The 11,933-nt window shown below is 42.4% G+C and overlaps 2 protein-coding genes across 3 annotated transcripts; both read left to right on the top strand.

Annotated features, from left to right (window-relative positions):
• The first annotated feature begins 294 nt into the window (after window positions 1–294).
• On the top strand, window positions 295–4,301 carry LOC124690543 (serine/threonine protein phosphatase 2A 57 kDa regulatory subunit B' theta isoform-like). Of its 2 annotated transcripts, none has more exons than XM_047223918.1 (3): window positions 295–630; window positions 718–2,001; window positions 3,509–4,301. In XM_047223918.1, exons 2-3 carry the CDS (start codon window positions 793–795, stop codon window positions 3,842–3,844), a joined length of 1,545 nt encoding a protein of 514 aa, XP_047079874.1. In that variant the 5' UTR covers window positions 295–630; window positions 718–792; the 3' UTR covers window positions 3,845–4,301. The 2 variants fall into 2 exon arrangements, with proteins under 2 accessions (XP_047079874.1, XP_047079882.1); XM_047223926.1 differs by having other exon boundaries at window positions 295–635.
• A 1,465-nt stretch (window positions 4,302–5,766) lies between these two features.
• Window positions 5,767–7,521, top strand: LOC124655239 (inactive anthranilate O-methyltransferase 1-like). Its single transcript, XM_047194169.1, has 5 exons — window positions 5,767–5,822; window positions 6,044–6,158; window positions 6,344–6,727; window positions 6,817–7,083; window positions 7,171–7,521. Exons 2-5 carry the CDS (start codon window positions 6,084–6,086, stop codon window positions 7,519–7,521), a joined length of 1,077 nt encoding a protein of 358 aa, XP_047050125.1. The 5' UTR covers window positions 5,767–5,822; window positions 6,044–6,083.
• Window positions 7,522–11,933: the final 4,412 nt, after the last annotated feature.

Genomic DNA, 11,933 nt, shown 5'->3' with positions numbered 1-11,933 from the left:
CGAGTTTTCCCGATATCTTGGTGATCAACCATTTATGTTCAGAGAAAATGAACACATTTGGATCAACTCAAGTAATGAAGAATATTTTAAGCAGCCTACAAATTAGCAATCCGCCATATTGAATAGTGGTGTAAACTTTATTTTGTGCAGATGAATTTTGTGTTGAGTTGGGTCTTGGGTGCAACCTAAAATGTGCACCAGAATATTTACCAGCCACCGACCGAAGCTACCCATCTTGGATTTAGTCCAATAATTTTTCTTTTCTCTTTAATAATTTTCTCTCCCATTCTGGCTCCGCTTCGCCCACCGAGTGCCTTCCTCCTCCCACTGTTCCCCCAAGAAGCGACCCGAACGAACCCGACCGGCGACGCCTCCACCACCACCACCTCCTCCTCCTCCACCACGAATTCCCCACAGGTTTCTGCAGGAATCCATCCAGTTTGTGCCCTCTCCTTTCCGCCCGGGGCCAATTCGCGTGGAATTTTGGGGGTAAAAGGCGCGATTTTTTCGCCTTTTGCTTTACCCTCTGAGCCCCATCTTCCCTTTTGACCCCCGCGCGGCTCTTCTTTTTATCGGTTATCGCCGATCGGAAAGGCGCGGTTTCGGCTCCGGAGGCTTCGATTTGATCTGGTGAGGTTCGGTTTTACCCTATCCTTCCCGTGCGATGCGTGGATTTCCTTTTTTTTCGATGCTTCTCACGGTGCCTGCTTTGATCAGGTGGAGAGATGATGGATTTGGACGGAGTTTTGTAGCGCGGTCTGATCGGGGGACGACTTGTTTCGTCAATCCGTTATGATCAAGCAAATCCTGGGCAGGCTCCCCAAGAAGCCGGCCAAGTCCGGCGAGAAGGATTTCGCCGGAGCAAGCTCCTCGCTGTCTAGTCCGACGTCTGATGCAAGAACCACGACAGATTTGACCATGTCTAGTAGGATTGGCAATCCGAACAATTACGCGGCCGCGGGCGCGAATCCTGGCCAGAGTTACAGCAACAGGAACGCTGGTGTTGGTGCGGGTGCCAGCAATGGTTTTATGGCCCCGCCTGTTTATGAGGCGCTTCCGAGCTTCAGGGATGTGCCACCTTCGGAGAAACCTGGCCTGTTCCTCAGGAAGCTCGCCATGTGCTGCGTGGTGTTCGACTTCACGGATCCAACAAAGGATGTGAAAGAAAAGGAGATCAAGAGGCAAACATTGCTTGAGCTCGTGGATTATGTCACCTCTGCCACCGGGAAATTCCCAGAGCCTGTCGTGCAAGAGGTCGTCAACATGGTATCCACAAACTTGTTCCGGGCCCCGAATCCTGCGCCAAGGGAGAACAAGGCACTTGAGTCATTTGATTTGGAGGAGGAAGAGCCTGTCATGGACCCGGCTTGGCCTCACCTGCAGATTATCTTTGAACTGTTCTTAAGATTTGTTCAGTCTCCTGAGACAGATGCAAAGATGGCCAAGAGATATGTCGATCAGAGTTTCATTCTCAAGCTGCTTGATCTCTTCGACTCGGAGGATCCGAGAGAGAGGGAGTATTTGAAGACAATACTTCACAGGATATATGGGAAGTTTATGGTGCACCGCCCATTCATCAGGAAGGCGATTAATAATATATTCTACAGATTTATATTTGAGACAGAAAAGCATTATGGGATTGCAGAGCTGTTAGAGATTTTGGGTAGTATAATCAATGGTTTTGCTTTGCCACTCAAGGAAGAGCATAAATCGTTTCTAGTCCGAGCACTGATACCTCTCCACAAACCAAAATGTGTTAGCATGTATCATCAGCAGCTCTCATACTGTGTCACTCAGTTCGTTGAGAAAGATTGCAAGCTTGCTGATACTGTTATAAGGGGTTTACTCAAGTATTGGCCCATCACAAATAGTTCAAAGGAGGTGATGTTTTTGGGCGAGTTAGAGGAGGTATTGGAAGCTACCCAGACAGCAGAATTCCAGAGATGCATGGTGCCGCTTTTCCGACAGATTGCCCGGTGTTTAAGTAGTTCGCATTTCCAGGTAAAATATACTCCCTCTGTTCTCTTTTAGTCTACATTCTACAAATTTTTAAGACCAATTAGAAAGTCATTTGATACTACTACTTTGATATGTGAACAACCAATCCAAGCTACATGAAAATTAATGACATCCAATAGAGAGAGTAGGACTGCTTTGTTTTCTGTGTTGTTGATTACAAAACTAAAATTTAGACTGGAACAAAATTTTAGTCTAAGATGTAGACTAAAAGAGAACGGAGGGAGTAAGTGCAGAGTGCCAACCAAACCGTACACATACGATATTTACTTGTTAATAGCTCATGGAAGTTCTCATCTCAAAACTATTGTTAGTATTGTGACAGTGTTTGCTTGTGTCATCACTTTATATAACTATAATCATGGCAAGTGAACTGACCTGTAGCAAATGATAGGTATAAAGTGTGCACTAGTTCTGTTCATGTTGGAACGGGAATATTTATATTAGCCATTTCCTGATCAATGTAATTACTTCATGATTAACTCCTTGCCAGGAGCTTGTTGATTTTAACTCGGCCCTGAATAAGTATTGTTTTTTTGCTACTTCAAACTTATCTAAGTCTCAAAGTTCTCAACTATCTATATCTGGAGAGGTTGAGGTGGGATAATGGTCCATGAGAAAATATTGCAGGAGTTGGGTTTACTGAATCAATTCATGCCACGTTTCCCTTATGAACACTTACATCAAGAACTGTGATATCAGTATTAGGAAGCATACATCAACTTTATCACATTACTCTGCTATGTAACTGTAGCTGACAAATATTGAATCTAGATTGATGGTGCTTTGTATCGACAATTAAGTCTGCCAGTATTGAATTATCATATTCGTGTGTTCATCGTTCTAATAGCACTACCGCCGTTACGTCATTTTCAGATAAGAACCTAGATATGATTAGTTTCACAGCTTCATAGTGCACCCATTTACCCTTTATATTGTAAAAATATAATCACTTCTACTGATAGCCAGTCACCACTTCGCCGGAGTAAGATTGTCAAAACTTTATGGTCTCTTATGGATCTTGTTATTTCGTGACATATTAATGTATAATTTTTGTTGATGGGGTAGCTGAAGAAACTGTTATGTCCAAACTGGTTTCTATGTATTTCATATTGTCATATCATGATTCATAAGGCACTCTTTCTGTTGGGTTGTTGGATCCATGGTATATTATGTTCATGAACAAGCTGATTTCATTATGTTCCCAATACAATAGATCCTCAAATTATCATACATACTATTAACTTTCTAGGAAGTCCTGGAAGGTAGACTTCTGTATTGGTATTTGGCTGCTTACGATGTGTCATTGAATGCATTTTGTAGGCAGCATTGAAAATAATCATCTGTACTTAGTCTTTTACCCCATGATCTAAAATTTGGTGATGTTCAGGCAGTAGGACTGTAGGATAAATCATGCTATGTTCCCTTATGATTCAGTGCTACTTGTTCAGTATATAAGGTAATGATGCATCCATTCTTCTTTATTTTACAGGTGGCAGAGAGGGCTTTGTTTCTATGGAACAATGACCATATTGAGGGTTTGATCAAACAAAACAGTAGGGTGCTACTGCCCATAATCCTTCCTGCGTTAGAACGAAATACAAAAGGTCATTGGAACCAGGCAGTTCAAAGCTTGAGTCTTAATGTTCGCAAAATATTCTTGGACCATGACCCTGCACTGTTTGAGGAGTGCCTAAAGAAGTTTCAGGACGACGAAGCTCAGGGAGCTGCGGTGAGATCAAAACGTGAGGCTACATGGAAGCGCCTGGAGGAAATTGGATTGTCAAATCTGCAAGCAACGAGGCCAGAGGCAATTGTCCACCAGTAGAGTTCTTCTACCTAACTTGCCTTCTGACTTGCATGTGAGCCGCTCTTTCGCAGGATGGAGTTAAATCGCTGACATGAATGCGCACGGATGAGTGCTTGCCTCTGTTACCTGTTCCTGAACATCTTACAGGCTGACATGTAAATACAACCTAGACGGTGAACTGCGAAGCTTTGGCGCTGCTCTTATGTTCCATCTGTTGTTGCGAGATTGTCAATTCGGGTCCACCACTGTGGAACAAAGGAAAGGAGGCAAATTACCTGTCCTGGATTACATGAGCTGTATTTTCTGCATCAGGTCAATGTGGTGCTTGCACTTGCTTGTTGAAGGTTATTTTGCTGAAATGTAATGCGTTATGTATGAGCAACTTCTAGTTTTGTCTTGGTAATATGAACTGGTGTACATGTTTCTGTTTCAGTAGATGTAACACAAAATTTGGAAGCGCTTTCTTTTTACTTAACATAATTGTGCTTCTGATTAATGGCTTGCATCATGAGATCATCCTTGGATGACCATCATAAAAATAGTCTTGGTAATATGAACTGGTGTACATGTTTCTGTTAACACAAAATTTGGAAATGTTTTTTTTTGTTTTGACTTAACAGAATTGTGCTTCTGATTAATGGCTTGCATCATGAGATCATCCTTGGATGACCATCATAAAAATACAGATTGTTGAGGGTTTAGGTTCTCAAATTGATCATAACATGTTTGTAAAATATGACACAGATGATCAAAGATCAAACAAATTCAGTTTCTCTGATTGCTTGAGGATGTTGTGGGTGTGGACGTCAGGGACAGCTGAAGATGAGATATTGGAGGAAACCAAATCCTGCGCCACAACAGCTAGCTAAAGATTTGGTTCCGTCCAAATCTCACATTCAGCTTCCGAGGTTCTTGCAAGTTGCAACATTTGGTGTCTGACACATGAACATGAGATATTGGAGGAAACCAAATCTTGTCTCACTCTGCAGTCTGCAGCAAAGATTTGGTCCCATCCAACACTCAAATTCATCTGCCAAATTATCTGATGTGGCTAGCCTGTGTAGACAGCTATGAAGATGAGATGTTGGTGGGAACTGAACTCCTAAAGAAATGTCTCGGACATGGAAGAGTTCAGTTTCCTACAACTCTTACTTTCAGAGCTATCTCATATGTTTTGGCTTGGAAAACTCAGAGGTATGGCTGGCCTTTTATAGACCAGATCAACATCAGTTTACTGCTCTGCTCCATTCTAATATTCCTCAGCATGAGCTCTGCATGCTCAGGTAAACGGTTTCTGAAAAGTGGCTCTGCTTTCCAACAAACTCTGACCAGGATTATCCTTGCTATGCCCTTGCATTTCAGATACTTTTACTCCCTGCAAACTGAGACCAGCTAATTACATGTACAAGGTATTGTAACACAGATTTGTTTCTGAAGATTCAATTCAATGAGGAGAATAAGAATGGGACTGAATCACACAGATTGCTCGAGGCCATGTTAGCGTGGATCTGAACTACTATATGGAGTAATTCGTATGAAGAGTATGTTACATGGTACGGGGATAGAATAAGGCGATACAGAAAACGGCATTTTCTCCATGTAATAATAGGCCCGTACGTATCCTTAGGTACTCCCTCTCTCACAGTTTATTAGGCGTGCTCGTATTTCTAGGTCGCAAATTTGATCAAATTAGTATTAGTTATATGTTATAATTATATTATTAGAAAATTTAGATGTTCTATTTCTAATAATATAAATTTTACATTATATAATTTAAATTATATAGGCAAATTGGCGACCTACAGATACATGGAAGACTAGTAAACTGAGGCGGAGGGAGTTCCCGGCCGTTTTCTAATTTATTTTCTTTATTGTAATTCGGAAAAAGAGATACTTGGGGATATGCATATCCCATGCGTATTCTTGCCTATCCCCGTCGTGGTGTAGTATCTTTCACCGATTTGGCACTTATGCGCCTTATCCCTGCATCATAATGGTAAGATATGCTTAGAGGTTCCAACGTATTTTGGGATTTTCCAACTTATTTTCAATAAGGGTATTGATGATGGTGGAAATAGCTGGAAATAGCCCCGAAGATGGCACTAAATCCATGGGTCTGGATTTTGTCTGACCTGAGCCTTTACCATTAGATTCAGTAGGCCAATAGCCAACAAGTCTTATTTGGGACTCATTGCCTTGCTACCCTCGTGTTTGTAGATCTAGAGGCTAGCCTTAGCTTGCTGCAAGCAAATAAGCCATGGCCTCCAAGCAGATGGTGTTTATGAATCATGGAGAAGGCGAAACAAGCTATGCTCGCAACTCCAGCGCCCAGGTATGTCGATTCTCCCATCTTGAATAATTCATTAGTCTACGGCGATCCGCCCTTTGACGCTTGGCTTCTCATACTCGTTTCAACACGATTTTTTATATATAAGAAAGCATTTTATTACTGAGACATAAACAAATAATTGCGGAAGAATAGAAGAGTTTTTCTGAAGAATTACAACTCGGTTCTAGGGTGGTCTGCAGAAGAGGATGAAGCCCCTGATAGAAGCAGCAATAACGGACTTATGCACCTTGTACCCCAAAAAGATGGTGATCGCGGACTTGGGATGCTCCTCTGGCCCAAACGCGATAGCACTGGTATCGTTCGCCGTCGAGGCCATTAACAACCACTGCGTTCAGCTCGAACAACCACCGCCGGAAGTGTGCGTGCTCCTCAATGACCTGCCTGGCAACGACTTCAACGCGGTGGTGAAGGGTCTAGTCACGCTCTCTGAAAGCAGCAAGCCTGGATTAGTGACCGTGGGGATCATACCAGGATCATTCTACGAGAGGCTCTTCACTAGTGGCTCAGTGCATCTTTTCTGCTCGTCCAACTGCCAGAATTGGCTCTCAGAGGTGTGAGCTTGATACTGCTCAATCGACCGATTTTATTTGAATTAACTCGTTGATTTGTAAGCAAACATCTATCATATATCCTTATATAGGCTCCTGAAGATCTAACGAGGAACTTGGTCCCTGCGTACGATGTTGATGAGCATGCTAGGCATGAAAGACTCCACATGGTCAGTGAGGCTTATGCCCGTCAGTTCAGGAAAGATTTCACACTTTTCCTAGAGCTGAGAGCCAAGGAATTAGTCCAAGGAGGCCGGATGGTTGTTTCTCTGGTAGGGAAGAGTTCTGATGATCGCACTTCCCAGTTCCTTCACTTGTGGGAAATGTTTGCTAAGATTCTATGTGTCATGGCCTCAGAGGTACCTTTCCAGTTTAGCATATCAATCTATTGTTTTTAAATGAACACACTTATTTGAAGTCATGATGTGTTAAGCCATGATTGACAGGGCGTGATCGACAGAGCAAAGTTTAATTCTTTCTACGTGCCTCTGTATGGACCTTCCGACAAAGAGCTGAGGGAGATCATCCAAGAAGAGGGCTCCTTTTCGATCAGTGACATGCGGGTGCACGACCGTTCAAGCAGTCTGAACAATCCTAACACCACTGCAAGCTGGGTCGCCAACCAACTGAGAGCCGCGTTTGAGCCCATAGTTGTGCAGCACTTTGGAGAAGTGATGGATGAATTTGTGAGGACCGCCGAGAGACGCTGGAGCGTGGAGGGAAGCTTGGAGGAGGAGCTGGCGAGATACCCGCGGGCACAGCTGGTCGTGTCGCTGGCCAAGAACAAGAAGGCATGATGATGTGCCAAGAAAGACATTGCTTTTAAGGGAACAATGTATGTCAAATATATGTGCCCTGGATGTTCAAATATATTGCACAAGCAATTTCGAATGAAACTATCATTAATAATGATTAGTATCCCAATGTTGCCCATGAACTTGCTCGGCAGTTGTGAGTTCTTACTTGGATATACTAAAACAGAAACAGATCATCAGTTGGTTTTGGCTGCATGTTTTCAGGGTCATAATGCGAGTCCTTAACCTTGCCCCAACAACGGTAAAACAAGAGTTTAGTACGGTGATTCTTTTGAGGACCACATTTGACTGTTAGCCTTTGAAGTAGGGGCTAGCTTTAGTCCCTTGATCAAACAAAGTGGAGTACAAATTCAAGAGTATCCGAAACCAGGAAAAACAAGTTATGTATACATGAACCATGTTGACAGCATGAATGGTAGGGTTATACTTCAGTCTTGTGTTGTCAGTAAATGTGTCGAGGCGACTGTACAGCTCGATTATATTCAAGTGCCAGCAGACGGCTTTCAGGTGCAGATATATGGTGTATAGGCTTCATGGAGAAGTGCCGACACTCCCTCTGTTTTGTAGGATGTGGTATCTGTTCAAGTCTACTGGTCAACCATGTCCCATAGAAACCGTCGAGCTGGTTTGAAAAATAGTGCTACAGAACCAGAAGTATGTCGATAGGTAGCACAGGACAGGGTTTAGTTTATCAAATTGAACAGAACATGTTAGTAAAATATGGCCAAAGACCAAAGAAATGCAGGTTCACTTATTTGTTGACTGGGAAGGATGGTGTAGTGTAGGTGCGAACATCAGGGACAGCTGAAGATGAGATATTGGAGGAAACCAAATCTTGCGCCATTGCTAGCTAAAGATTTGGTTCCATCCAAATCTCACATTCAGCTTCCAAAGACTCTTCTCAGGTGTTACCCAACTCTCACTACTTGCAACATTCGGTGGTGTCTTGCCTGACACATGAATATCAGATATTGAACTAAAAGAATTCTTGTCTCGCTCTACAGTAAGATTTCGTCCCATCCAACACCCTAATTCATCTGGCAAATTTCTCTGTGACGCTAGGCTAGCTAACACATAGCTGTGAAGATAAGAGGTTGGAGGAATTTAAACTCCTGAATAAATGTCCCAGACATAGAAGAGTTTAACTTCCTACAAACTCTTACTTCCAGAGCTAACGCAGATGTTTTGGATTGAATTTTTTTTAGAGCTATGGGCTATGGCTGCCCTTTTATAGACCAGATCAACACCAAGTTCCGGCTCTGCTGAATTCTGATATTCTCTAGCATGAGCTCTGCATGCTCAGGAAAAGGGTTTCCGAAAAGTGGTTCTGCTTTCCAACAAACTCTGACCAGGACTATCCTTGCTATGCTCTTGCATTTCAGATGCTTTTTACTCCCTGCAGAACAGGAATGCCATTTTTTTTTTGATTTCAACAGGAATGCCATGAATGTTCATGAATCTAGTATGCTGAAGAAAATGAATTCTTACCACTTGATCTCCTATGCTGAAAAAAATGAATTCTTACCCATGTGCCTTGCATTATAGTACTGTACAAAGAAAAAGGTCAACAAGTTGCAGGAACATCTTACTGCAGCCAATGAAGTATTTGTTGCCACGACATTGTCTTTTTAATTTTTTTTATAGTAGCGTCCTTTTTGGATAATGCAAGTCCTTAACCTTGCCCCAACAAGGGTTAAACAAGAGTTAAATGCGGCGGCCCTTTAAAGGGGACTCAGCTTGACGTGCTAGTCATAATTCAATGGGAGACTTAGTCCCAATCTCAGCCACCCATTGCAGATCCAACGACCTGAAGAGACCAAAGGCTAAATGACTACAAATAGCCATTTTCAATTACGAGTACTTTTCTGTCTGAAACTTCAGATTACGTTTATTCACAAACCATATGTCGAAACACAACAAAAATTTCTCAGAATACATAACTTGATAGATGTGATTCACTGGAATGTTTTCAACATTTTCTGGGAAATTCGAATTTTGAGTTCAAAATTTAGGATAGAACTTGAAATGCTCTCGGTTCACAAACCGTATATGTCAAAATTCATTGAAATTTTCCCAGAATACATAACTCAATAGATGTGATTTACTGGATTTAAAAAAAAAATCTTGGAAGTCCAAATTTTGAGTTTAAATTTTAGGACAGAACTTGAAATGCTCTTGGTTCACAAACTGTATGTCAAAATTCATTGAAATTTTCCCAGAACACATAACTCAATAGGCTTGATTTACTGGATTTTTTTTGAAATTTTCTGGAAAGTTCAAATTCTGACCAACAGTTAGCATCATGCAACTATAACAATGGAAAATCCATCTACTAGTAAAACCAAGAAAGCATTGTAGAGTTCACATCACAAACACTTAATTTGGTTGTACCATATCATTTAAATTCGGTGGCAACAAGTACTACTGATGAAACAACAATTGTTAGCTCCCCAAAATACATTTAGGGCTCCCTGGTTGTGTTTGACCTCAAAAGACTGTAGTTAACCCCCAAATTATATACCCAAAAGACTATAGTTAGCTCCGGAAGTACCGTGTAACCAACATCTAGACACTTGTACAGATTTTCACCATAAATACTATCATCAACACAAGTAGCAGGAGCTGTGAAGAGTTGGGTAAAACTCTCGATGACATTGTAGTTTTCACGCTTCACATTGGATTCCTTCTTCTGGCCATCATCCTTCAATTCTACTTCAGGTTGTACATCATCTTTTTTCTTTTGTTGGTGCCAATAAAAGTTTAATTAGTTAGTTTATTAATAGATGACGACATTTTTTATTCATGTCAATATTAGAACATACCTTTGCTCCTTTTATGGTTGAAACAGGATGGTTTAGTTGCCTTCCGCTTGCCCTTACACAACTTATCAAGCCAAGTTTTCTTTCTTTTCAATTTTTTGATTGAACTTCTTTTCTCTTCAGTCGTGTGAAAGGATCGTATGCCGCACCTAGAGGGGGGGGGGTGAATAGGTGCTAACCAATTTTTAGTTCTTTTTCAATTTAGGCTTGACACGAAAGGTAAATTCTCTAGATATGCAACTATGTGAATTTACCTATATGACAAGGATATCAACTAAGCAAGGTATAGCAACGCAATAGTAGATAGAGTGGGATAGAGGTAACCGAGAGTGTAGCACGCGATGACACGGAGATGATTCCCGTAGTTCCCTTCCTTTGCAAGAAGGTACGTCTACGTTTGGAGGAGTGTGGTTGCTACGCAAGCCAAACCAACAGCCCACGAAGGCTTCACTCGGATCTCCCGTGAGCAACGCCACAAAGGCCTAGCCCACTTCCACTAAGGGATTTCCTCGAGGCGGAAACCGGGCCTTTACAAAGTTCTTGGGGCACACATCCACAACCAAATTGGAGGCTCCCAAATCTGTAACAACACAACAAATCAACAAGCATACATCAACAACAACAACTAGGGATCCAAAGAGGAACACTAGCAAGGGGGCCCTCAAGCATAAGAGGGGGAAATGAAGAACGCTTCGGTGAGGATGTAGATCGGGGTCTTCTCCTTCGATTCTCCAAAGCACAAGTGATTTGGTTGGTTGAGGGAGGAGATCTGGCGATTTTGGTGTTCTTGGTGGCTCAGCAATGGAGGATGAAGTTCTTAGGGTTTGAGCAACCTTCCAAGGTAAGTGAAGGGGGGTATAAATACCCCACCTACTTTTCTGCCCGTTGGAGAGAAGAAACGCCGGCAGTGCCGGCCTAGGGACGCCGGCAGCAGCCGGCCACTCCGCAGCAGTGCCGGCCTTGAGACGCCGAGCAGTGCCGGCCACTTTTCCGATGCAGCTGATCGACATACAGGCCGGCAGTGCCGGGCCAAAGATGCCGGCAGTGCCGGGTGTGCACACCGGCAGCTGCCGGCCCGGAGTTGCCGGCAGTGCCGGCCACGGCCGAGAGACAGCCTTCATCCTTCTTTTCTTTTCTTCCTTTTTGAGTGGGTCGAGATTTTCCGTGGTATCTTTTCCCTAACCGTAAACCACTTAGCACACGTTTAAATTGTCACCGGTGTTGTTAACAAACACACAAAACTCGGAGATCATGAAATGTTCTTTCAATCTCCCCTTTTTGGTGTTTGATGACAATACCGGGATTTTGCAAAGAATAGAGCAAGAATATCTATATGTTTGGCAGCAGAGAGAAACTCCCCTAGATGTGTGCATGCGAGAAATTTAGTGCAAGAATATATATATGCACACATTAGGTATAGAGCAACTTCAACTACCAAGATAGAAAGCACAATGCTCATAAGACATAAAGCATAAAATGTATGGGAAAAGATAGAAGATGACAAGTTAAGATCATACCTTTTCATATTGACATCCTTAACATTTCAAGACAATAGCCTCAATATCATGAACAAGA

This window comes from Lolium rigidum, chromosome 1 (genome assembly GCF_022539505.1).
Source record: "Lolium rigidum isolate FL_2022 chromosome 1, APGP_CSIRO_Lrig_0.1, whole genome shotgun sequence".
NCBI lineage: Eukaryota > Viridiplantae > Streptophyta > Magnoliopsida > Poales > Poaceae > Lolium > Lolium rigidum.
Note: the sequence above shows the minus strand (reverse complement) of the source record. Positions and strands in the feature narration are given on the sequence as shown.

Bases quoted from the DNA above. Each gene is read 5' to 3' on its own strand.
- LOC124690543 (XM_047223918.1), top strand. From the start codon at position 793: ATGATCAAGCAAATCCTGGGCAGGCTCCCCAAGAAGCCGGCCAAGTCC. The intron at 2,002-3,508 runs GTAAAATATACT...TTTATTTTACAG, and splicing joins TAAGTAGTTCGCATTTCCAG to GTGGCAGAGAGGGCTTTGTT.
- LOC124655239 (XM_047194169.1), top strand. From the start codon at position 6,084: ATGGCCTCCAAGCAGATGGTGTTTATGAATCATGGAGAAGGCGAAACA. The intron at 6,728-6,816 runs GTGTGAGCTTGA...ATCCTTATATAG, and splicing joins GCCAGAATTGGCTCTCAGAG to GCTCCTGAAGATCTAACGAG. The intron at 7,084-7,170 runs GTACCTTTCCAG...CATGATTGACAG, and splicing joins TATGTGTCATGGCCTCAGAG to GGCGTGATCGACAGAGCAAA.